The sequence below is a fragment of the Pelophylax lessonae genome (assembly GCF_965119305.1).
Source record: "Pelophylax lessonae genome assembly, chromosome: 12".
NCBI classification, from domain to species: domain Eukaryota; kingdom Metazoa; phylum Chordata; class Amphibia; order Anura; family Ranidae; genus Pelophylax; species Pelophylax lessonae.
This window is the reverse complement of record NC_138779.1, coordinates 92,104,499-92,132,110: the sequence shown is the minus strand read 5'-3', so window position 1 is coordinate 92,132,110 and position 27,612 is coordinate 92,104,499. Positions and strand designations below refer to the sequence as shown.

General features: G+C 43.6%; 1 protein-coding gene across 1 annotated transcript in view; it reads right to left on the bottom strand.

The window, feature by feature from the left end:
* Positions 1-23,047: 23,047 nt before the first annotated feature.
* LOC309568882 (L-amino-acid oxidase-like) overlaps positions 23,048-27,612 on the bottom strand; it is a gene marked incomplete at its 5' end in the record, with an annotated part of 67,593 nt that continues 63,028 nt past the window's right edge. Inside the window, 3 exons of the mRNA XM_082274665.1 lie at positions 23,048-23,858; positions 26,466-26,599; positions 27,410-27,478. Coding sequence (XP_082130791.1) covers positions 23,075-23,858; positions 26,466-26,599; positions 27,410-27,478 — 987 coding nt within the window. The 3' untranslated portion in view covers positions 23,048-23,074. The remainder of the gene's footprint in view (positions 23,859-26,465; positions 26,600-27,409; positions 27,479-27,612) is intronic.

Sequence of the window (27,612 nt, the reverse complement as noted above, 5' to 3'; positions counted from 1 at the left end):
ATATAAAAAAATGTGAAAAATATTGCTATTTTTGCAAAATTGACGCTCTTTTTTTGTTTATAGCGCGTGATCAAAAAATCGCACAGGTGATCAAATACCACCAAAAGAAAGCTCTGTTTGTGGGAAAAAAAGGACGCCAAATTCGTTTAGGTAAAACGTCGCACGACCGCGCAATTGTCCGTTAAAGTCACGCAGTGCCGAATCGCAAAATACCCCCTGGTCGGAATGGGGGTAAAATCTTCCGGGGCTTAAGTGGTTAAAGACTATTGCATCTCTAAAAACAGCCAAATAACACTTTCAACCACCTTAGTTTCTTCTTCCGCATTGAAAAAGCACTTCACCAAAATGATAACATTTCTGTAAAATGTCAAAAAAAATCATTGCAGAAATATTCGAAAAGCTAAAACTGTAAATTTTCCTCATTCCTAACAAAACAATATAACATTAACGAAAATAGCAAACAACACTTACCAAATTTCTCCATGTCCTACTTCTGTTTGTGCAGAACTAATGCTCTAGATTTGCACTGTGTTTTTATTAATTAAATTAATAGGAGGAGCAACTCTTGCATATTGTAGTGTTAAATCACCAACATGTTAATTTGATCTTATATATAGCATACAACTGATGTTACAACATAATGTTTATGTGTAATCTCAGTTGACAGATGAAAATAATGATGGTATTGGAAGTGATTGACATTGTCTACTATTATCTGTCTAGGTATTAATTATTTACTATTGCTTGTTAAACGTGTAGGCCTCTTTTGGGGGGGTATGGGATTATGAAGAATGGCCATCCCCAAACAGGATATTGCGCTAAAGTTGTAGGTAAATAATTGAACCAGAACCTTCACTAAGTGGAAGTGTGGCTTTAATAATAAGGTTGGCAGTGCCTCCACACAGGACAGGTCCTGTGTGAGCAGAGGATTCCCTTTCCGTGAAATGAACCAGTATTCAATAATTCAATAATTCAATATTTGTGAGCAGAGGAACTGCTGCAACCAGAACATAACAATACCCGTAAGTACATAGAAGCACACTAGTGTGAAAATATTACAAACGTTATATAAGAAACGATTAATTATAGTACTTACATCCAATATACAAATGGTATTATCAGCAAAGGGCCCAACAACAGACCTAGTAGGATTGTACATATACTGTATACTTAAGTGTATATAGTTATGAATAAATGAATGAATAAAGATACCTCTAGATGAACATTGCAGCAAAGTTTAGTTGCAGGGGCCCCTGGAGATGATCACGATGCAGTGTCCGTGTCAGATTAGGACACATTAAGACAAGATCAGCGTTGATGGGGAGATCCTCCAACCATTTTCTAATCAGACTGGAATGAAGCTTCTCACCAGCAGAAACGGTGGTGGGGTAATGGAATTCAGAATCAGACTATCTACTCTGCATCCTAGCCCCTAGTAGTTTCCTTTTTGCCATGCAGCTGGACCTCTAAATACCAAGTAGCCAGAGGATGCCTAAGTTGGATAAACAAATGGTAAGAAATATCAGCGCTCAACCCTATCAGATAGCAGCTGAACACTAAAACAGGCACAGAAACAAAACCTGGGTAGCAAAAAATATAAACAGTAAAACAGTGCAGCGCTCTAAAAATAATAAAACACAATGGAATAAAATCGCAGCTAAAATCGCAGATAAAACACAAAAGCAAAGTCCATCTATAAGAGCCAGATCAAAGGTCGGGTAAGAAGAATCAAAAAAGGGTAGTAGGTGTAATAGTCCTTATAAGGTGCAAAGATTCCTAATAAATTCCCGAGGAGCCAGGTGCAGATAGCAGAAGACACACACACTCCCTCCACCTTCCAGAGTGGCCTCTCACCTTATTATGGTATTACACGGGCATTGTAAACATAGACACATCACCAACTCCAACCTCTTGACAATCAACTCACAACTTTTACTGTGACTGGTTTTGGTTGCAGTCCAAACATCCAGTTAGAATACAGTCTCTGGGTAAATAGAGGAATTCTGCTCATCCGCTGTTAATAGGCTTTAGTAATCCTGGACCCAGGCTGTGGTTCAGTATAATGCTTACTTGTAAGTGATTCGGTTTCTGGTCCCTTTTGAATCCAGTGACATTCGGTGAGGTTGCCGGTGGCTAAGAAATCCTTCACCTTTATTCTCAAAGGTCTTTGCTGCCGGTTGGTGGCTTTTACCCTTTGATTTGAGCAGTTCCAATTTGTCCCTTCTTAGGGACAAATTGGAACTGCTCAAATCAAAGGGTAAAAGCCACCAACCGGCAGCAAAGACCTTTGAGAATAAAGGTGAAGGATTTCTTAGCCACCGGCAACCTCACCGAATGTCACTGGATTCAAAAGGGACCAGAAACCGAATCACTTACAAGTAAGCATTATACTGAACCACAGCCTGGGTCCAGGATTACTAAAGCCTATTAACAGCGGATGAGCAGAATTCCTCTATTTACCCAGAGACTGTATTCTAACTGGATGTTTGGACTGCAACCAAAACCAGTCACAGTAAAAGTTGTGAGTTGATTGTCAAGAGGTTGGAGTTGGTGATGTGTCTATGTTTACAATGCCCGTGTAATACCATAATAAGGTGAGAGGCCACTCTGGAAGGTGGAGGGAGTGTGTGTGTCTTCTGCTATCTGCACCTGGCTCCTCGGGAATTTATTAGGAATCTTTGCACCTTATAAGGACTATTACACCTACTACCCTTTTTTGATTCTTCTTACCCGACCTTTGATCTGGCTCTTATAGATGGACTTTGCTTTTGTGTTTTATCTGCGATTTTAGCTGCGATTTTATTCCATTGTGTTTTATTATTTTTAGCGCGCTGCACTGTTTTACTGTTTATATTTGATGCCTAAGTTGGCTCTAGCTTATACTGGGTTTTGAACCCCGAGCTAAAACTAGCTATAGAATCCCAGACCAGAAGGGACAGGATTAAGTAAAATAACAGAAGCTGCATATAAACTCTAATGCAGGGGTCTCCAAACTTTCTAAGCAAGGGGCCTGTTTAATGTCCTTCAGGCTTTAGGGGGCCTGGACTGTGGCCATTGGCAGAAGAAAATGCCCCACCATTGGTTTTATGGGAGGAATAGTGCCCCATTGATGGCATCCGTATTGTAAATGAATACATGTGTTTAAGCGCTTCCACCTTCTTACATTCCAGTAGGGGGAATTGCGCCCCATCACTGGTGTCAGTTGGTGGAATAGTGCCCCAAGGTCCACATAAAGGCAATGCGAAGGGCCACAGTTTGGAGACAACTGCTCTAATGTAATAAACAGGTTTACCTATTAACATACTGCAAGGTGACCACTACACAAATACAGTGGACAAAACCTAGCTACTCTGCATGTGAAATAATAACAATAGGACAGAAATACACTATATTGTCAAAAGTTTTGAGACACCCGCCTTTACATGCACATGAATTTTAATGGCATCCCAGTCTTAGTCCGTAGGGTTTAATATTAAGTTGGCCCACCCTATGCAGCTTTAACAGCTTCAACTCTTCTGGGAAGGCTGTCCACAAGTTTTAAAGTATATCTAAAGGCAAAGCATTTCTTTAGTTCTGGATAGAGTGGAGAGGGAATAGAAAACCAGTCCGTTTTTAGTGCTGTCTGTTCCCCCGATAAGGAGATTCACCCTCTCTATCTGTCCTGTTTACCATTGTCATTGAAAGTGAAAGTAAAATAAATTACCCAAATTTTGGGTTGTCCCCAGAAAAATAATAGAGGAGAAATCTTCCAATGAGGACACTTGTTCAGGTGGCCTGGGTGTCCCCAAGGAATTCCCTTGATTTACAGGGATTTCTTCTCACTTCCTGTTTGGCTATGGGACAGGAAGTGAAGGGAAATTTCTGCAATAGACACAGATGGCAAAACAAATCTTACAGGGGTTATAACCCTCCCTTGCTCTATCCAAAATGAAAAATAAAGAAAAAAGTTTTTGCCTATAATTCTACTTTAAAAGTGTATCTATTGGTAGAAATGGTAAAGTATTTAGGTTTGTATCCTCACGGGGTGGTACAGTGGATACAAAGATAGGTAGTATAGAGTGCCATGTCCTAATGCTACTATGGAAAAAATTGGAAACCAACTCTATGGACTTTATAGGGACCAGAGTACACTACTTTTAGTATGAAAACTATACATTTTAATACAAAAAAGTAAAAAAAAAATTACACATTATAAACACATGCACTTGCTATCTGAGTTGCAGTTAATATCAACTATCACACCATAACTGTTCCCACTAAATTGGTTGGAACAACCCCCAATTCGGTTCACGCCAGAACTTTTGAACATCGCAAAAGTGCCCATTTTGAAAGCTTATATGCAAGTTATTGGGCATACAAATGGTATAGCGGTCCGGGTCCTGCCCTGCAAAATTTTGTTTTATAAAAGATCATTTTTAAATGAGCAGTGATTTAATGGTGCTTAAAGAGACCATAAAAATGAAAAATGCCTTTAAATATATAGTGCCTGGGGTGTCCCCTTAGTCTGCCAGTATAGTGGCACATGTGTACTGTGTATGGAACCTGCTGCAGCAATGATGACATTTATCAAGAAAAAAAAATGACATTTTCCCTGCAAGCTTTCTTTATTTTGTAAACAACAGCTTGGGCTGGCTCAGTCTTCATGATGAGGCCACAATTTAGTGTACTCGGAACAAGATTGGAGATTTTTGGGATAACTTCTGGTGTCTGTTTCTTAGATTTTGGATAGAAGTAACAGGTGTGGAAAAATTGGGCTTTGGGTGTTGGTGGTGCCTTCACACCGAAACCCTATAGAAGTGCTCTTGATGAAAGCAAGAATTGGCCTTGCTGTAAAAAATTGAAATTATATGCACAAACAGGTGCAGAAAAATGAGTCCTTGGGTGTTAATTGTGCCCATAGAAACCTACACCAACATTTTCTTCCAGATAAAATCAACACCCACAAAGCTAGGCAGCCAGTCTTGCAGAGATTCCACATCCCAAAAACACTTAATTGGTGACATCGGTATCAGGGGCTTGATAGCTGATGGTCAACGGAGTCTGTGGACAGATGCGCTCTCTTATCTGTCAAAAAACCTCCAGCTGCACTGAATGCCTGTTCGGAAAGCACGCTGGATGCAGGGCAGCCCATTTGCATGCTGGGCAGGTTCTGGCCAGTGGTCTATTCACGTGACCCAGTAACCCAGTGGATCATCATTTGGAAAGCTCTCCATGTCTGTTTTCGCCCCTAGATAATCTCCCACCATATGATGCAGACGCTGCTGATGGGATGTAAAAGCTGACAGCCCAGGGTGCTGAGGACTAAAAATATTTGAAATGCATCACAGAGGTGGCCCCTTCTCTACCGCTCCTCCTTTGACAATTTTTTTTTCAGTATCAGTGATTTTAATTATGCCTAATGTACAGCAATAAAAATGAAAAATTCCTTTAAATTTAGTGCCTGGGGGTCCTCTTAATGTGCCTGTAAAGTGGTGCATCTGTACCATGCATAAAACATGCTACATCAAAAATGACATTTCTAAAGAAAAACAAATGAGTCAAAAAATTACTTGTGGTCATGTGGCCCCCCTCCTCAAAGCACATTGTCCCCATGTTGATGGGGACAAGGGCGTCTTCCTGACAACCCTGGGCTGTGGTTGTCGGGGTCTGTGGGCGGGGGGGCTTATTGGAATCTGGAAGCTCCCCATATCGAGAGAGAGATAGACTTTACTATCCAGAGTTAAAACAACAAAGGGCGGAAGATTTAATAGCAGAAAGATGAAAAAATGACTGAAGAGCCACTTTAACATCATCTCCTAGAACATCAGGGGACTTCATTCTAAATGTAAAAAGGCCCTGGTGCTGAAATATTTACAGGCCCGACACCCTCACATTATTTTATTGCAAGAGACCCACCTGTTCGGCAGCAAAATTCTAGCTCTGCGACGTCCTGTGATCCAACGAGCCATGCATGTCACATTCTCCTCTTATGCCAGAAGGGTGTCAATCTTGCTACGTAAGTCTTTACCGTGCGCAATAGATATGGTATTTACTGACCCCGGGGGAAATAATGTGGTGGTATTGATTGAAGTCTATTCACGCTGTTTAGCTCTAGTAAATATGTATATTCCACTTCCATTCTCCAGTGACATTCTTTAGGATTTGTTGGAAAAACTAGCACCCCACTCCCCATCTAAGCTGCTGATAGCAGGAGACTTTAACAATATTCTAGACCAGCCTTTTTCAACCAGGGTGCCCAGGCACCCTGGGGTGCCTTGAGGTCTCTTTAGGGGTGCCTTGGCAAAATGCCTAAAAACTGCCCAAAGATTGTATACAAGACGGCATGTGGATGAAGGCTGCCTTTTTAGTTAATCTAAGTAACAGGTTTTCATTGTGCACCATTACATCCTTCTAGTTGCCGGCAACCTAATGACCAATGGCATCATCAGTTGATAAAGAGGATGTCAGTCCCCTGCATAGAATCCTTGTTTGACCCTCCCCTACCCCTTTCCATCAGCATTGGTGTCACATTGGCTGAGTAATGAAGAAAAACGGAGGGAGAAAAGAAACACTGGATTACTTAGTCCATACCAGTTTGCAAAAGTGTATTTGCTTTGGAAGAATAAATCACCTCTAATGTTGGGTGTCCTACTTGAACATGTGGATGTTGTTGCATTATGTAAAACTATTAGAATAGCTTTTACATTTTAGAATGGGGTGCCATAATTTTTAAAGGGTGCCTCAAGGTTGTCCATAATTTTTTAAGGGTGGCTTGACTGAAGAAGATGGAGAAACACTGTTCTAGACTATTCCCTGGATACCTCTAATCTACACAGGGTGCTTAATCATGAATTATTTAAAAAATGTTTGATCACTTTTATCCCTATTACAAGGAATGTAAACATCCCTTGTAATAGAAAAAAGCATGACAGGACCTCTTTAATGTGAGATCTGGGGTCAAAAAGACCTCAGATCTCACATCTAAACTAAGAATGAAAAAAAAAAGTCATTTTTTCATGATGAAAAACCGTTGCTAGGAAGCGACGTATGACGTCGCTCTGGTCCTCCAAGGCCATAGAGTCGAGTGAGGGCCACCTTGCCCTCACTCGACTTCTTGCCTGAGAGGACAGTGGACCGGATCGTTTTCCCTGCTACCGACAGGTCCGGTAAGTGGGCAAAATGACCGGGAAGTGGCAGGAAGGGCACCTGCCCCCCCCCCCCGCCTATAATGGTGATCCCGCGGCGAATCCGCCACTGGAACCACCCTTATGTTAAAGCGGACCGCCGACCGTTTAAAAAAATACTGGGGTTATAATAGCTATCTGCTGCCATAACCCCAGTATTTAACGTCAAAGTACTGACGTAAATACATGGTGGGCCATCCGAAAGTGGTTAAAGCCAATACAAGAGGGATGTAAATATCAGCGATTAAAGCTGATGGAGCGTAAACACACAGTGAAATTTTTCAGGATAGGGAGCAGGAATGTGCGTTGACTCATGCTGATCTACCCTCCCCAGATACCTTGGCAAACAATTCGCTAGGAGGGCCTTGTATCTCCATTATCAGAACATTGCCTCCTACACTATACAACAGAGAAGGGAACACATTTTTGAGAAAGGGGACAAAAATGGTAAGCTTTTAGCTTTGTTAATTGCCAAGGACAAACCCCTGACCGTAGTCCCATGTATCTCTTCTCCATCTGGAGAAATGCTGACTGCCAGGGATGAAGTTTTTTCCGATGTTTGTTTCATTCTATTGGACTTTATTTTTGCCTATAGCACCTTACAACGTAGATGACCTTCTCGCTACTCTGGATCCCTCACATTTGCCTACTTTACCGGGAATAGACTAGAGAGCTAGAGTGCTCTTGGATGCCCCCAAGGAGAAGGAGGTGTCCTCTGCGATTGGGTCCTTTCCCCCCTGGTAAGGCACCCAGTCTTTAGTGGTATAAACATTACTTGGGCATTCTTGCACCAGGATTACTCCAATTGTATTCGGATTGCTTCCAGATTGGTTCCCTTCCTCCTTCCTTTTATGAGGCACACAAAGTATTATTCGTCAAACCAAATAAATATCCCCTTCAGTGCTCTTCATATAGACCTATCTCTTTGCTCAATATTGACTTCAAAATACTTACCAAATTACTAGCTAACAGACCTTTGCCTGTCTTGCAACATCTTATTTCCCCTGATTAGACAGGTTTTATGCCAAAAGAAGCCACAGACATTAACTTGCGAAGGGTTTTTACTCATACCCAGTTAGGCCCAGATATTTCCAGTGGAGGGATATTCCTTTGCTCGATTTGAAGAAGGCATTTCGACTCCGTTGACTGGAAATATATGACAACATTGTTGGAAGCATATGATTTTGGCCCTCAGTTTAGACGGTGGATCAGCATTCTCTACCATAGCCCAACTGCGGCTATTAAATGAAATGGTCTGCTGTTGGACTTCTTTTCAGTGGGCAGGGGTATTTGCCAAGGCTGCCCTATGTCTCCTGGTCTTTTTGCATTACTGATTGAATCCCTGGATGCAGCATTGAGAGCCTCTATGGAAATACAGGGGATACAGGTCGGCCGTCTGACAAAAAATACAGCACTCTATGCGGAGCACATGGTCCTATTTCTACGTAACTCAGACTCATCTTTATCGGCAGCTCTAGCTATTTTGAACTCCTTTGCCCTATTCTCGGGAATGAAAATTAATTGGGGTAAATCCCAAATCTTCCTGCTCAGGATACCATCTCCAACATGTAGGGTTCCCGTAAATTGTCCCTTACAACAGGTGAAAAGGGTCAATTAACTAGCTCTTCATATTTCAAGCTTGGTACCTGATTTTATCACTTTGAATTAGGAATGGACCGATATGGTTTTTTCAGGGCCGATACCGATATTTTGGTCACAACGTATCGGTATCGGCCGATATGGGCCGATATTTTGTACATTTAAAGTTTTGAAAAATAAAGACAATTTTTGACACAAATCTGGTACTGAACAGGTTAATTTTTGTTTAATGCTTAATAGCTGGCTTGCTGGCACCCTGTGGTGGGTGGTTGGCTGGCTGGCACCCTGTGGTGCGTGGCTGGCTGGCTGGCACCCTGTGACGGGTGGGTGGCTGGCACAGGGCCTGTGGGCGGCTGGCTGGTACAGTGCCTGTGGCTGGCTAGTACAGGGCCTGTGGGTGGCTGGCTGTCTGGCACCCTGTGGTGGGTGGCTGGCTGGCTAGCGACCTGTGGTGGGTGGCTTGCTGGCACAGGGGCTACGGATGGCTGACTGGTACAGGGCCTGTGGGTGGCTGGCTGGCTGGTACAGTGTGTGTGGGTGGCTGGCTGGCTAGTACAGTGAGTGTGGCTGGCTGGCTGGTGCAGGGCTTATGGGTGGCTGGCTGGCTCGATGGTACCATGCCTGTGGGTGGCTGCCTGGCTGGTACAGGGCCTGTGGATGTGGGTGGCTGGCTGGCACCGGGCTGCTGTGGGTGGGTGTATGGCTGTGATACACTCCCGCGAGACTAGTCCCGACTCCAGACGAGGCTGTCCAAGGCGAGGGAGGTGGCCTAAGAAGGCAGAATGACGTCACAAAAATATCGGCAATATCGGCCAGTTCTGGGGCCAATACCGATATGTTGGGGAAAATGCATATTGGCTAAATCGTATCTGCCTAATAATCATTTGTTTCACTACTTGCAACTTAGGCATGCATATAACACTGAATTTGGTACTGCAATTCTCCAAATTTAAGTGAGTTGAGTCTCTGCTTAGGGAGGACTTTTTAGTTAAGGCCCTGTCCACTATCTATAAGTAGGGATGAGCTTCGAGTTTGAGTCAAAGCTAACTTTGACTCCAACAATGGTCGTTTAAACGTTCATCGAATGACGAACAAATGTGCTTCTTTGTGGGAAATTTGAGATTCCCATAATGCACTGCGCGCTCGATGCGCGTGCAGCACGTTATGTGATTGGCCAAAGCATGCACCCTGACCTCATGCTTTGGCCAATCAAATGATCTCTGCCATGATTGGACTAAAGGCAGGCTGCATTTAGCCAATCATGGCTCAGGGGCCAAGTACACGCCCCACACTACATAAAGACTGCCCGCACAGCCGCAGCGTGTAGTGTGATTGTGCGGGCGAGGAGACAGGGAGAGGGATGCGTGTGAGGCAGGGCGAGAGTAGCTTTTTTTTGGGTTTGCCAGACAGTGCAGAGAGACATTCCTAGCAGTGTAAGGGCGGCCAGGAACGTGTTTGAGGCAGGGAGAGATTTGTTTCTTTGCAGTTTGTCAGACAGTGCCAGTGATTCATTCCTAGCAGTGTAGGGAGGGCCCGGAACGTGTTTCAGGTAGGGAGAGATTTGTTTATTTGCAGTTTGTCAGACAGTGCAGTGCCAGTGAGACATTCCTAGCAGTGTCGGGAGGGCCAGGAACGTGTTTCAGGCAGGGAGAGAATTGTTTCTTTGCAGTTTGCAGTGCCAGTCATTCATTCCTAGCAGGGAGGGAGAGAGATTTCTCATCTATAGCGCTATCGATTACATCACATCAGTGAGAGTATTGTTAATAGGTCATTTGCGTACATACTATAACCACGACAGCTCGTCATCTATAGGGCTATCGATTACATCACATCAGTGAGAGTATTGTTAATTGGTCACGTGTGTACATACTATAACCACAACAGCTCGTCATTTATAAGGCTATCGATTACATAACATCAGTGAGAGTATTGTCAATCGATCACTTGCGTACATCTATAAGCACCACAGCTCTTCTATAGGGCTTTCGATTACATCATATCAGTGAGAGTATTATTAATCGGTCACTTGCGTACATCTATAAGCAACACAGATCATCTATAGGGCTATGGATTACATCACATCAGTGAGAGTATTGTTAATCGGTCACTTGCGTACATGCTATAGGCAGCACAGCTCATCTATACGGCTATAGATTACATCATATCAGTGAGTGTATTGTTAATCGGTCACTTGTGTACATCCTATAAGCAGCACAGCTCATCTATAGGGCTATAGATTACATTATATCAGTGAGAGTATTGTTAACTGGTCACTTGCGTACATACTATAACTATGACAGCTCGTAATCTATAGGGCTATCAATTACATCACATCAGTGAGAGTATTGTTAATCGGTCACTTGCGTACATCTATAACCACCACAGCTCATCTGTAGGGGTTGCGTACATCCTATAAGCAGCACAGCTCGTCTATAGGGCTATAGATCACAATATATCAGTGAGAGTATTGTTAATCGGTCACTTGCGTACATCTATAACCACCACAGCTCATCTATAGGGGTATCGATTACAGCATATCAGGGCATTGAGTATTACTGCGTATACCCTATATTGATCTATATCAACATCATGTCCGAAAGGCCAACAAGGGAAGGACGATGCTCACAGGCCATGAAAAGAGGGCAAGCAGCCTCTGTGTCCATTGTGAAAAGTGGTGGTCACAGTCAACATAGTGCATCCTCTGCAGGCGGGGCACGCATGCCCTTTATTTCCGGTGCTACAAGTGTTATTCAGCTACAACATGTGGAAGAGTTGGTGGAGTGGATCGATAAGCCGTCCTCATCCTCCTCATCCTCTGACACCCACGCTCACAGTAGTTTGCCTTCCACTGCAGCTGCCAAAGCAGCCCATTCCACAGGCTCCTTCTCCACAGCTACTCCTTCTGTCGCCCCTCCATCATGCACGGAGGAGTCACCTTAACTATTCGATCATAGTGTCAGTGACATGCTGCTGGAGGATGCGCAGCAATTTGAAAGCTGTGATGTTGGTTCAAAGGTTGATGAAGGGAATAACCTAAGCCTAGAGAGAGGGGGTCACAATGATGGACAAGAAAAAAGCAGTCATGTTGCCACAGCTGAAGCATATTGCCAAGTTTGCTCCGGTGACGAGGAGGGAGGGGATGATGAGGTCACTGACTGTACTTGGGTGCCTGACAGGATAAAGGAGGAGGAGGAGGGGGAGGATGAGGAGGACGCACAACTCCAATGAGGCAGGATGTGCTCCAGGGGCCGCCATAGCGGTAGCCAACCTATTGTGTCACAGCACAGAGCTCCACAGGTGCAGGGTGCTGCAAAATCCCCACAGACTCTCAAAAGTTCATTAGCGTGGGCTTTTTTCAGCATCTGTGCAGTAGACCACAGCGTTGCTGTTTTCAACATCTATCTAAAGCGGATCAAGCGTGGCCAGAACACCAGCCGCTTGGGCACCACATGCTTGACAAGGCATATGACGACCTGCCATGCAGTCTGTTGGCGACAGCACCGGAAAGAGGCACCAGATCAAAACAAGCATACATCACCTTGCTCCACATCTGTGATCTCTAACCCTACATTACCTCATGACTTCTCAAATACCAGCATTGAGAGGGATGATGGTATAGCAATGAGTGGCACAGAGACTTGCACCCAATCTGCTACCAGTACACCACCGCTTGATTTGAGCAGCAGGCAAATTTCACTACCCCAGTTTTTGAATCGTAGAAAGAAATACTGTCCCAGCCATCCACATGCTCAGCGTCTAAATGCTAGCTTGGCCTAATTTCTAGAATTACAGTTGCTGCCTTTTCATCTGGTAGAGTCGGCTCCCTTTCAGGAATTTGTGGAATGTGCTGTACCAAAGTGACAGGTCCCAAAAAGGCATTTCTTTTAGTGTAAGGCCAATCCGGCTCTCTACCGTTATGTGGAAGGTAGTGTTTTGGCCTCGTTGGACAAAGCGGTCAGCAGGAAGGTGCACATTACTGCTGACTCTTGGTCCAGCAGGCATGGGCAGGGACGTTATATTTCTTTCTCGGCGCACTGGGTAACTCTGCTGGCAGCTGGGAAGGATGCAGGACAGGGTTCGGTGTTGCAGCTTGTTTTGCCACCATGCCTCCAAAAAGCCGGTCCTTGTTCTGCCACATCTGAATCCTCCTCCTCCTCCATGCCCTCTTCTGCTCAATTGTCCTCTGAAGCAGCAGTGCTCCCTAAGCATTTAAGGGGCTGCGCAAGCAGTTAGGCTAAAAGATGCCATGCTGTGCTTCAGTTGGTCTGTCTAGGGGATAGGAGTCACACGGGTGCAGAGAATCTGTCAGCTCTGCAGGGGCAGGCTCAGAGATGGTAGACGCCACGACAGCTTGAGCCAGGAATGGTTGTATGCGACAATGGCACCAACCTTCTCTCCGCCCTCCGACAGGGACACTTGACACATGTTCCATGCTTGGCACATGTTGTGAATCTGGTGGTACAGCGTTTCTTGAGCAGATACCCGGGCTTCCAAGATCTTCCGAGGCAGGCCAGAAAAGTATGTGGCTATTTCCGCTGGTCATTCAATGCCAGTGCTTACTTATCTGGCATTCAAGGGGGATTCAACCTGCCTCATTTGTGACATGCCCAGCAGGTGGAACTCAACGTGGCAATGCTGCAGCGGCTGCACACGCAGCAGGGGGCCATCAATGAGTACCTGTGCGAGTATGGCACAAGGACAGGGTCATGGGAGCTTGTTTTTTTCCGCCACGCCAGTGGCTTTTGGTTAAGGATGCATGCATTGTCCTGTCACCATTTGAGGAGGCCACAAGGATGTTGAGCCGGGACGATGCATGCATCAGTGAAACTATCCCGCTAGTCTACCTGCTGGAGCACACGCTGCGTGGAATCATGGACAGGACACTTGAGGCAGAACAACTGGCAGGAAGAGAAGGCTTTTCTTTACTCACAAGGCCCCCTTTATGCAGATATCATTTCTGCAGGGCCACAAAACACACAGGAGGAAGAGGAGGAGGAGAATTTTGGCGGCATGGATATAGAGGATAGCATACAGCAGTCTTCAAGGGATGGTTTTGATTCCCCAGAAATCCCAGGAGTTGTACGTGGTTGGGGAGAGGTTGCTCCTGCTGACAATGACGTTGCATGGGCTCCCTGATTCTGCAAAGCCTGCAAAAGGATCCAAGGATTCATGCTATCAAGGAGAGGGATAATTACTGGTTTGCAACCCTTCTTGATCCACGTTACAAGGGTAAAGTTGCAGAGCTCATCCTGCCTTCATAGAGGGAGCAGAGGAAACATCTTGAGGAGGCCTTGAAAAAAAATTTGTGTACCCCCCTTTCCAGACACTGGGAGGTTAACATTCTCTGGATGTCTTGCTGAGGCATCGTTCAGCCAAAGGAGAAGCGGTGGAGAAGGCAGCCATTTGACTGATACCTTTAAACAGTTCTTTTGTCCTCAGCAGCACCCAGGGCTGTTAGGTTTAAGCAACCATCTGCAGCATCTCCATCATATGGTGCATGATTATATAGGTGCAAGAGCAGACTTGGAGACCTTTCCAGCTTAGCATCCACTGGGTTACTGGATCTTGAGGATGGACCACTGGCCAGAACTTGCTCAATATGCAATGGAGCTACTGACCGGTCCTGCTACCAGCGTGCTTTCCAAACGGACGTTCAGGGCTGCTGGAGGTTTTGTGACGGACAAAAGAGTGCGTCTGTCCACAGACTCTGTTGACCAGCTGACTTTTATCAAAATGAACCAGTTCTGGATCAACAAGGGCTATCAAGCCCCTGATGCTGATGTAATTAATTGAATTTTCTAGGGGTCTGCCATCCCTTGAAGACTGCATATGCTGCCTATCCTATTCCCCTACCTTGATTCTGCTAGCTTCCAACAATGTTTTTGGTTTAGGTCACTTCCAACCCCCAAGGCCTAATTTTTCTGCACTTGTATGACAGGTGCATGCAATTTAAATGTTGTACGTCATTTTTAACAGCAGGCTCTGTCCCTGTGCCCTGCTAACTGTGTTGTGGTGTTCAGGCACCAACAACACCAAAGGCCCAATTTTTGGCACCTGTATAGCACATGCAATTTCAAATTTGTATGGAATTCTTACCAGCAGGTCCCGTTCCTGCACCCAGCAAGAGTATCTGTGAGGGCTTGGTTACGGTGTTCAGGCACCACCAATAGCAAAGGCCCAATTTTTGGCACCTGTATAGTACATGCAATTTCACATTTGTATGGAATTCTTACCAGCAGGTCCCATTCCTGCACCCAGCAAGAGTATCTGTGAGGGCTTGGTTATGGTGTTCAGGCACCACCAACAGCAAAGGGCCCAATTTTTGGCACCTGTATAGCACATGCAATTTCAAATTTTGTTTGGAATTCTTACCAGCAGGTCATGTTCCTGCGCCCAGCAAGAGTAACTGTGAGGGGTTGCAGTGTTCAGGTACCACCAACAACCAAGGCCCAATTTCAGTTTCAGTTCCTGCCGATACTAACCTTCCAGTCCCCATCAATCCATCCAGTTTGTATAGCTGCCACCCAACCTTGGCCAGGTCAGATGACAGCAGAGCACCCCCACTATACCACTGATAAGAACACATACAACACTTGATCTTTGCCAATTTTAAATTACAGTGATACCTCGGTTCACGAACGCTTCTGTTCACGAACAACTCGGTTCACGAACATAAAAGTTCAAAAAATATGCTCCGGTTCACGAACTCCGCTTCGGTTCACGAATAGGAGCCGCGGCCATTTTAATGCTATTTCCAGGCTGTCACATGATCGTGACTTCCTGTAGGAAGATCGTGGAGAGACGAAGAGACACAGAAATAAGTACTGTGAGTACTGTGAAGACACTTTTTTCTTTTTGGTGTGCTTTTTAGCACATGCAGTACTGTACTGTACTACTGTACTGTACTGTACAATACTGTACAGTACTTCTGTACAATACTGTACTTACTGTATTGTACAGTTCATCCGTTTGAGTGCTTACTGTACTGGACTCCCAAAGCCAGAAGTCATTCTCTCTTTATACATTACTATACTGTACTAATGTGTATTGTAATTTGTTTCATATTTTTGTGCTTCAAAAACAAAAAAATAAAAAGGTGAGAACGGATTAACCGGATTTACATTGAACCCTATGGGAAAATGTGCCTCGGTTCACGACCAATTCGGTTTGCGACCAGAGTCAGTTCACGAATTAAGTTAGTGAACCGAGGTATCACTGTAGTATGGAATTTTTATCAGCAGGGCCCGTTCCTGTGCCCAGCAAGAGTAATTGTGATGAGTTGCTGTGTTCAGGCTCCCCCAACACCCAAGGCACAATTTTTCTGAACCTCTATGACAAGTGACAAGTACATGCTATTCAAAATTTGCATGGAATTCTTACCAGCAGGTCCCATTCTTGCGCCCAGCAAGAGTAACTGTGAGGGGTTGATTATGGTGTTCAGGCACCACCAACACCAAAGGCCCAATTTTTGGAACCTGTATGACAAGTACATGCGATTTCAAATTTGGATGGATTTTTTGGCAGCAGGGCCCGTTCCTGCGCCCAGTAAGAGTAACTGCGAGGGGCTATGGTGTTCAGGCACCACCAACAACCAAGGCCCAATTTTTCTGCACCTGTATGACAAGTACATGCAATTTAAAATGTGTATGTATATTTGTATATGACATTTTTTGTTTTAGAAATGTCAGTATTGCTGCAGCAGGCTACATACATCTTAGAGATGCACTACTTTACAGGCACATTCAGGGGAACCCCCAGGCACAATATTTGAGGGAATTTTTCATTTTTATAGCTTCACTTTAAGCCTCATTAAAATCAGTAAATCACTGCTCCTTTAAAAGCGATCATTTTTAAAAACTTTTTTTTCATTGCTACATGTTCCCCATGTCAGTACCCGGAACACCATACACTTTTTTGGGGCAATAACTTGCATTTAAGCCTTTTAAAAGGAGGCCGTTTTATTTTCAAGGTTCGACTCCCATAGACTTCAATGGGATATGTCTATTCAAACAAACCTTTCCTCTGTTTGCGGTGTTCTGGTGCGAACCGAACCGGGGGGGGGGGGGTGTTCAGCTCATCGCTATCTATAAGCAATTGTTTATTGATGTTAGTAAGCTTCTCGGGCAGAGCAGCCTGGGAGGCAGTGTTCCCTCAGTTGGACGGAGATGACTGAGATGACTTTTGGGAGATTAACTGCAGACTGGTGTTGGCTAGGGATCATCTTATTCAATACAAATTTTTACATCACATTTACCTTACTCCAGCTAAGGGCAGATGGATTTCAGGAAGTAAGTGCTACAGGAATCATCTGCCCACATTCAAGATGACTATGGCTAGAAATGTAAAGGGGGGTGTTTTTCCAAGTGATTTCTCAGCAAAATAAAGCACAGAGACATGGACGGGTCATAGTGCTTTGGTTTGTGGTGCTCAGATACAGTTTATTTCCGCTTTAAGCTATGTTGTAACATTGCCAGATCACAGGCTAAAATCGTACCCAAGTTTACTGTCTCCCGCACAATTTGGCCAGCCAAAATATTGTAACCAATTAAAGCTGCAATTCAGCCAAACATACAAACATGGGAAATGTTTTATCTGCAGGAGCAATTGTATTTCTGTTCATCCAGACCTGAGATTTACACAGATTTACACAGATCAACTTTTTTTCATTTTGGATAGAGAAAGGGAGGGTTATAACCTCTGTCAGCTTTTTTTTTGGTCATCTTTGTTCCATTGGCGAGATTTCCCTTCTTTCCCTGTTCCATAGCCAAAACAGGAAGTAAGAGGAAATCCATCAAAGGTGAGGGGGTTCCTGTTTGTCACCAGAGCTAGTGTCCCTCTTGGAAGATTTTTCCTGTATTCCTGTTCTAGTAACAGCTAGAAATTTGTGATTTTCTTTTGCTTTCACTAAAACTAAAAAGAAAGTTTTGCATTCATTATACTTTAATAGTTAATCATGTCAAGATATTTGCACTGAAATTCTTTGTCCTGATTAACACATATATCTAGAAAGGGATGAAGTTGTCATTCTGGATCAACCCTGTATAGAGTAAAATATTGTTAGTAATACCCGCTGGTAACCGTCACCCATCATCCTGGTCAATTAACTATCCTGCAACAGGAATCAATTAAAACATGTGATATAATGGGTGTAGCAGGTAAAGAAGCTTCTGTATGGAAAGGGCAGCACTCATTGCTGTCTATCTTTAAAAGTGGCACTCCTGTTCAACTTTGTTAATTGTCTACAAGAAGGTTGCTAAATGCCAAAAAAACAGATACATCATCACGATTTACCAAAAAAACAGCGCTTGCAAGAAATATAATAAATGAAAATATGAATCACCAATAAATATTGATCTAAAAGTGCAATGGTGCTGAATATAAATAATTTCTGCAATAAATGACCACAAATATAAAGTGCGATAGTGCCAATTACAATGATGGTTAGTGCAACTAGATACACAATAGTTGCTGCAATAAATGACCACAAATAAAAAGTGCAATAGTGCCAATTACATTGATGGTAGGTGCAACTAAATACACAATACAAAAAGTGCTAACTATAATAATACTGCAGTAAATAATAATTGATTTAATATTTATATAACCATTGCACTTTAGATCAATATTCATTGGTGATTCATATTTTCATTTATTATATTTCTTGCAAGCGCTGTTTTTTTGGTACATCGTCTTTTCTACATTTAGACTTAGCGAACAGCAGCTGCAAAAACATTATTCACATTATTGTTTGCACATTGTTACTCTTAGCGTGGGTTTAAATAATATCTTATATAAACAGATACATAAGAACCAACTAGTTTGCTCCCAGATATAGCAACGGAGTCCTGTAGGTAATTCCCCGAGCCAAATTAGTCAAGGAAAGGATGGGGTGTAGGGAGAAGGCCTGAGGGCTGGAAAAACAAATTGCTCTCTTTTAGAGCCATGACCTGGGTGGATGCTATACTGACCCAACAAAGACCAAAGCAAAGTCATTATGAATGCTTAAAAACAAAGAAAAATAGGTGCGCTAACTCAATGGGAATAAAAGGACTGCTGCAACAAAATAAACCCTGAATACTGGGTGCAAGAAAATGTGTATTAAAAATAAGTGCACTGTCAAAAAAAATGAAGATAAAGTCTTCACCTGTGTGAACAAAAACAAAGTGGTTACTTCCTTTTGAATGTTTTGGGTTATGTAGCCACTTTGTTTTTGTTCACACAGGTGAAGACTTTATAGACCCCGTTCACACCGGGGCGACCTGTCAGGCGACCTGGTCGCCTGACAGGTCGCCGTAGGTTGCCTGGCATAGAGAAGCTGTGGACCCGTTCTAATAGGAGCGACACAAGTCGCTCCGACTTAGAAAAAGGGTCCGGAGCTTCTTTGGGGCGACCTGGAGCGACCTGCATTGACTTCAATGTTATGAAGTCCGTGCCGGCCGCTCCGAGGTCGCGGTGCGAGCAGCGCGCCGCGACCTGTGAGGTCGCCCCGGGAAGTCGGATCACCCCAGTGTGAACGGGGCCTATCTTCATTTTTTTGATAGCGCACTTATTTTTTATACACATTATGAATGCTTACTTAACATGATGTAGCACGCTACAAGGTAGGTGCTAGGTAAAGTATAGTGTGCCTAGGCTGCCTAACAGCAGTGCCATGATTTCAGCTAGGCTGTCATGTCTCCCAGGTATGTCTGCTGAGGGGGGAGTCTCCCCTCAGGCTCCATGAGCGAATTCTCATAGGGCAGTGGAGGAAACCCAATCAGAGACACATTCAGCCTGTATCTACCCCACAAGGCAGATTCTGCCGCAAAGGATTCTGGGAGTGGGTATAAGTTTGAAGGGAACGCATGACACAATGTCTTTGGCGGGAAGCAGAGTCCCAGGAGGGAGGGTACGGCTGTCTCTCCTCCTGTCAGAAGAATCAGGTGTCTCGGGCGGCTTGCCTGAGAGTGCAGAGAGAGAGCTGAGCTGCAGAAGGGATCCAGTGTGCTAAGGACCAGCGGAGCAAGAGGGGCTTAGTTCCAGGAAAACATTCCAAGTTCGTGAGTAATGTGAACTACCCCTGGGGGTCTGCCTAGCTGTGAGGGGACCACTCCGGTGAAGGTCCAAGGGATCCAGGAGCTAGCTAGCGGTAAAGGGGGTGCCTAGTCAGAGGACCCTGAAGTTTTAGAGGGGGTGCCTAGTCAGAGGACCCTGAAGTGTCAGAGGGGGTGCCTAGTCAGAGGACCCTGTAGTGTAAAGGGGGCACCAGCAGTTGGGCCCTGAAGAATTATTGTGCACAGTGTACAGTGTGAAGTGTACAGTATTAAGTGTTGCAGCAGCACAAGCAGTTACAAGGAGCTACCTCAGTCAGTGAAGGGCTGGAGGGAGCTGTTCACCGGAGTTTTGAGCTACAGTGTCAGGAGTCAAATGTCCTACAGTCCTGGATCTTCTGAGTTAACCAGTGTGTTAAAGTCGAAGTTCTAGCACAGTTCCGCAGAACAGTATCTTCAAGCGCCAGGGAGCGTTGGCCCGCATTCAGCTGGCGTCAAGACAGCGCTAACAGGCATTTTTCTGCACAGTGTCCCAGTTGAACCTAGTTGAGCCAGAGGAGTATCCCACTCATTCCCTTCTCCCATCCCCATTACAAAATAAACAAAACAAAGATGCTGGAATGGTCATTGTCTCAATTCTCACACTTGGGTTCACAACTTAAATGTGTTGGAAGTGTCACCGGTAACAATGGCAGACCCATATCAGGCTCAATGCCTGGAAATATTGCTACAATAACTTTTTTAAAATGGTGAAGCTTCTTACTATTAAGCTGTACACAGAAATTAAATGAAAAAATTAAGTGCAGCGCAATCATAAAATAAAACATAAGACATAAACATAATCTCATAGCTGAAATAATGTAGTATCAACACTATAATAGTCCCCAATATCAGGATTGCACTGTAGTGTGGTTATCAAAATGACAGTCCTTAACCACTTGCCGATCGCCGCAAGTACATATACTGCAGTGGTCAGCACCCCCTGGGCAAAGTGACGTATGGGTACGTCACTCGCTCGCGAGCCAAAAGGGGGCGAGTGCGCGCCGCCGGAGGCGCGCTCACCACCCCTGCTCGTTCACTGCCATCCCTGCGCGAGTGACCGGCGGCTCCGATGTCCGCCGGTCACTCGCGATCTCCCGCTGGAAAGGGAGAAAGGCAGGCGGCTAATGTAAACAAAACCGCCTTTCATTCTCCCTGGTGTAACTGCAGAGATCATACGATCCTGCTATGTAGGATCGTATGTCTCCGTGGTTACATCAAAGCCACGCCCCTTTACAGTTAGAAGCATGCCCCTAGGGACACACTTAACCCCTTGATCTCTAATAAAGTTAACCCCTTCCCTGCCAGTGTAATTTTTACAGTAACAGTGCATATGTATAGCACTGATTACTGTAGTAATGTCACTGGTACCCCCAAAAGTGTCAAAAATGTCAGTCAAGGGTCCAATCTGTCATCCGCAAAGTCGCAGTCCCGTGGAAAAAAAAGCAGAACGCCGCCATTACTAGTTAAAATAAAAAAACCATAAAAATGACATAAATCTTTCTCGTAGTTAGTAAACGCAATAACTTTTTTGCAAACCAATCAAAACATGCTTATTGCGATTTTTTTCACCAAAAATATGTAGCAGAAAACAAATTGGCCTAAAATGTTAACAAATTTTGATTTTTACATTTTTTTGGGGGAATTTCATATAAAAAACTTTGAAAAATATTGTTATTTTTTCAAAATTGTCGCTTCTTTTTTTGTTTATAGCGCAAAAAGTAAAAATCGCACAGGTGATCAAATACCCCCAAAAGAAAGCTCTGTTTGTGGGGAAAAAAAGAACGTCAATTTCATTTGGGTACAGCGTCGCACGACCGCGCAATTGTCTGTTAAAGTCACGCAGTGCCGAATCACAAAATAGGCCCTGGTCTTTGAGCAGCCAAATCCTCCGGGGCTTAAGTGGTTAAAAAACATCCGATGTGTTTGATTCCCACCACGTCTGGATAAAATGCCTGCTCACCTCCAAGGTATGACCCCACCACAGAGTCACAAAGGCCCCAGTGAACTCCATCTTGGGTGGTGCTGAAACACTCCTCAATTGACGCCCCTGAATCATGCTACTCCACTTCTTGAATCTCAATCAAACGTATATCATAACAAAAAATAGAAATAGAGAAACCACAGTGCTCTCTGCTATAAATTTATTAAAAATTGGATCAAGGGATTTTTTAATCATATAAATATGTGTAAAACTAGCATGTATTCAGCTCACCATGCTGATACCAAAGTGAATAATGACATCACAGGTAACGGCTCCTCTCATCCATACATGTTACGCCCTCCTCATGGGCTTCTTTAGCAGGTGGGAAGCCAACCATAAACCAGAGCTCAAATAGTCTCACTGATTAATTACCTTTTTAACTAATACTAGTGTGGAAATTCATGGTTAGGTCAAGCAGTTTGGAGTATTTACTTGGTGACACTATCGAAGGTGTCACGCTATGCCTGCTTCCTCTTCCTCTTGGCTCAACGGAGCTAACGCGACCACTTCCACCCAACTCTTGTCTCACTGGAAGTGACATTTCGGCAAACACAACTCCCTTTCAGGGATGTGTTGGACCGGAAATGATATGCCAGATCTGTATCCAGATTCTCTGCTGCTGATGCCACTTCTGTCCTAACTGTAACTCACTATGCCTAGGAATAGGGATATCGACAAGTGAATTCTCTGAACCAGAACTGGAGGTAGTAAATTCCAAAACTCAGTGTAGCCACCTCAGCTAGACCACCACCTAGGAAGCCAAATGGACATATAAATCTAAATAGAAAGTGAATATTCTCCTCTATCTTACCTCCTCGGATGTCCACAGTAAAACATATATACATAAGTGTGACCACCAAACAAAAATCTGGTGCTGCACCTCTGCATATTAATGTACACAAATCGCATATTAGGATTATATACTTAAATTATAACTAAAAATCACATGTACAATAAAGTTAATACATACTGGTATAGATAATTCATCATAACACAAAACATGTGATTTTAAGTTATTATTTGATAATAATAGTCCAGTAATAGTCCAGTCATGTCTAGTTGAAGATTACAATTTTTGAAAAAGCCCTAGTGCACCTGGCCTAAATTAACACACAGATGTATTTTCATATAGAATGGTGATACTATTAAACTGTCACCAAAATCATTTTTTTTTTTTAATTTTTAAAGTACACTGCTTGACAAAGATGTATATTTCCAGAAGCAATAAATATTGATATTCATACACATATGCAATTAAATTATCTGTGGAGAAATGTGTTGGCATCTCTTTGAACAGCTCTTGCAGCCTTCAGGCCACTTTTAATAGCTGTGTCAATCCAACCATGGGGAGCTGAAGTGTGTTCTCCAGCAAAATATATTCTGCCTTCAGGTTGAGACAGGGACTCAAACAAGTTACTATACTGATACGGGATGAAATGGGCGAATGCACCCATGGAATATGGATCCAGGCTCCACTTCTTCACCACAGCCTTAGGACAAAGATGTCGGAGCTCCTTCTCTGGTCTCAAGTGGATGGCAGCCAAGTCTTCAAAAACAATATCAATGCACTCTTCATTACTGAGGGATAGGAAGAACGATGACTCATCCGACAAAGTATATGATGCAAGGAGGACCCCTCTTCCTCCGGTGAAGTTGTGACTTGGGTAATAGATATAACGCGATGGGCGATCGGTGATACTTCTTCCACCAACTATACCATCCTTTACCCAGAAACTCTCAGTGCAGCTCAGTAAGATTTTTGTGGCACTTGCATAGTGGATGTTACCTATTGCAAAATCCTTCTCATTGGTCAAAGGAGGACTGAACTTAATACGTTTGGTTGCCTTTGCGGTGGATGTTATGATAACATAGTCTGCAATTATGCTGGTGGGAGGGGTGGTTCTATCCTTCCGGTAGTAGACGATTACTGATTTTTCATTCCTCATGACTTTAACTACAGTGGATTTCAATCTAATCACATTTCCCAAATGTTTGGCCAAGGCCAAGGGCAATTGATCGAAACCTCCAGTGATCTCATCTAACCTGGTGAAATAGAATATTTTTTGAATTAGGTCATACTTATCTATATTAATTTCTCTAAGTCATTAAATATAATAATGTAGCCATCTAACGTTTTTACATCCACATAACGCATATGGTGGCGCCAAAGAGGGTGGTCTTTAGCGCCCACAAGCTGAACATTTGCATCAATGGGCGGCTGAGGTTTCTGTACTGAAGATCCACTCCCTAAGCACAAAGAGCATGATGACCAATCTGACAAAGACAGGTCCCGGGCTCTAGTAATAATGAAGCAGGAGGGACAAGCTCCATACATATGACCACTGTGTTTTTTTTTTTTTTTTTTAATATTAAAGGAACTGTGCCTTTTTTTTTTTTTTTAACACCTTTTTGGTAATGAGAAGTGGTATGTACCCCTTGCTCATTTATATAGGGGGGTGCCACCTAATTGTTAAGGGGGGCATCCAAATTCCAATAAGTCTCCACCCCGCCTGCAGACCCCAGGGGTAGGGTAAGAGGCCTTTGTCCTCATCAGCATGGGTGCTTTGCCAGGGGGATCTGCCCCTGGCAAAGAACCCCTGTATGTTAAGGGCATGCGGCCTGGTATGGTTCAGTGAGGAGGGGAGGGCTTGTATGCTTGTTTTGTCTTTTGTGGCCAGCAAGGCTGCATGTTAAGGAAAGGAGCCTGGCCTGGTATTGATTTTTTGAAGGACCTTATGGTTTTATTTTGTTTTTCTGGGGCTCCCCCATAACATTTGTGCTTTTGGCGGAGTCCTCCTTCATATTCATGCCAGACCCTTATCCTATATTAAGGCCTGATATAGATGTTAATGGAAGACCCCCAACATAAAAAGAATTGTGGAAAGGTGTAACTTTTTCTTTGTCAAAAACGTTTTGGGATACAGTAAGGAAGGGTTAGAACTACTTTTTTTTATTGAAAGAAAGTATTGGAAAATCCAAAATTTCCAGTAACAACCGTCTAAGAAGGGATTTCTTCTCACCCTGGAAAGATCTCCTCTCCATGTTAGGAAATAAAGTCAAATCTCCCTAATGTAACACAGACAGCACATAATAAACTAACTTGAGCTTTAACCTTTTCCTACCCTCTCCAAAACTAAAATGAAAAGTTATGAAAAAACATTTTTAGTATATTAGAATTGCCTTATCCTCTGGAAAAATAACTATTATTTTTATGGAGATGGACTATGTTGCTTTTTAGAATTTAACATGTACATGCACAGTTAACCATGTTCCTGTGTTCTCCCCTAGTATCCTGGTATTACTCAGTCACATATAAATAGTTGCCCCCTTATTATGAAAGGGAGCTTCCAAATTCTGATATCATCGCCTGCAGACACTCATGACCACTGGGCCAGGGTTTTGGGGAAAAGGCCTTTGTCTTTATCAACATTGTGACATTAACAAGGTATTTTGCCAGTGGGGTACTTTGCAAATGTGCCTGTTTTTTGTGACAAAATTCTGCAATAAATCTATACTAGACTCAATAGTCTGGTATGCATTTTGAGGGAGACTCTACGCAATTGTTTTTTCCGTCTTTTAAAAAAAAAATAAAAACGCTATTGTTTAAATTGCCTGCAAATGACATTTCATTGTGGATCTTAGAGGTCTGCTATTATTTTGGAGGGATGTTTGGGGGCTCTGTCCCATTTTCCTTTGGACAAAAAAAAAAAGCCAAGTGATTTAAAAAGGCAGCAATTTAAAACACTTTTCTAAATTGTAAATTTCAGTGCTTCAAAAAATAAGTGCTCCCAGAATAATGGATTTTCTTTTTTTTTTTTTTGGTACATGTTCTCTAGAGCAGTGTCCACACCAGTGTCCAGCCATCCATTAGGGGCCCCTCAATGCACCTGGCTCCTTATCTACATGCAGAGTGCTGGACGTATGGATTCCAATGTTTTTTTTTTTTCTTTTAGAAGCACATAATTAGAGCCGAAGGCTCTAATTGGCTTCAAAAAGGGCGGGCTCGGCGCAGAGCACTGCACCCAAAGCCCACCCAGTTGTGTGATATTAGCAAATTAATCTTCGCTAATGTCTTCCTGTTTCTCCTCATGGCCAATCAGGAAGGGGGTCCTGAGTCCCCATTGGCCGGGAGTCCTAAGACCTGATTGGTCGCAAGTCCTAACTCCTGATTGGCCAGGGGGAGAAGCGACCGCATGGACTTAGGAGGAGACACAGGGGGAGAAGCCACCACCTGGATGGGATAAGTACAGGGGCTGGGGGGGGAGCCTGGTAGGTGATTGATCAAGCGATAGGGGGTGGGGTTTGTTATGTGGTTGGCTGGCTGGGGAGGCCGCTGGCTGCCCCCCAAAGAAAATTGAGCACCAGTCGCCACTGGTCCACACCCATCCCCCATACCATTTTTGAGAACCCTTTGTCTATTAGCCTAGAAAAATGGGCAGGTTTCAATTCACAGATTTGGCTTCCTTTGACTTCAGTGGGGTCTGGGTTTGGCATCTATACTCCTTTGAAGTTTGCCGAACCCTGCTCGTACCAAACCCAGGGCAGTTCAGCTCACCACTCTTTAAGCTGTCGTTTTTTTAAATATATTTTCATAAAGAGAAATACAGGGAATATGACACATGCATGCTTTTACTTTTTTTTTTTCTGTACCTCGGGGTTTTAAAAATATAAGAATCCAGAACTGCTTCCATAAATGAGACGTAGGGCTGACTATTAGTATTCATGAAGTTTCCAAGCATCTTTATAGCACCAGCACTTAAACGTCCTTCATCCGCCAGGATAGACTATTTCAGAAAAAAATAAAAACACAGTATCAAAGTTTTGCAAAGATGGGAATTTACTAAACTTTAAGCTGGGTTCACACTTATGTGAATTCCCCACATCCAATTCGCATGACAGGAGACCTGGCTCTCAATGAAGTCAGTTCACATATCTCCGGGGCTGCTGCGGAGCGGATTGCATGGGAGTCCTCTGTGTCTTTGGCTCCGTTTCAGGTCCAAATTCAGGCAAACATTTCGGCCATTCGTCCCTGAAAAGGAAAACATGGGCGCACAGGACCCCTGCTGTGAGCCGCATCTGTTCCAAGTGTAAAACTAGCCTTAAAGTTCATGATTTAACTAGCTTTTGCTATAGGCAGGGCTGGATGTTCATTGATTCGGTCGGACATTATATGACGTCCTCCCGGATCGCGCCTCTTATGCAGCCACCCTGCACGCAATCTGTCACCGGCTGTGCTCATCAGACACAGCCAATGACTAATCAGTGTACCAGCCCCCTGCCACTACCATGTGGTCACTGTGACCAATCACAGCAGATCATATGACAATTGTAAACAATGAATGGCTTCCTTTCTTGCCATCTGTTGTGTACAATTGTATTGCTAGATGTGATTAGTCCCAGTGATTACATGGTACAGGGCCACAGCCTGCTAAAAGCAGCCCCTGTGTAAGTGTAGAAAATAACTTCCCAATTTTTACACCCAGCTGATTTCATTAATGCAAATGTGGAAAGCAAAATACACATCTAAAGATCCCTGTGTACAGTCAATAGATATGTGTGCTCTCAGTGCTATTGTTTTGGCCTAATAATTTTACCTGAAGAGAAACTTTGCCAAACATGTCCAAGATTCCAGAGCAGTTTTTTCCAGCAACTTGTCTTACAAACTAAAGAAAGAAAATGTGAGAAGTTACAATGAAGACTAGATTTCCTTAACCTCCATGGCGGTATGATTCTTTCGGATTTTAGGTGCTGAAAGCGGTACCATTATTTTGCATGTAATTCTTGAGAATAAGCAGCC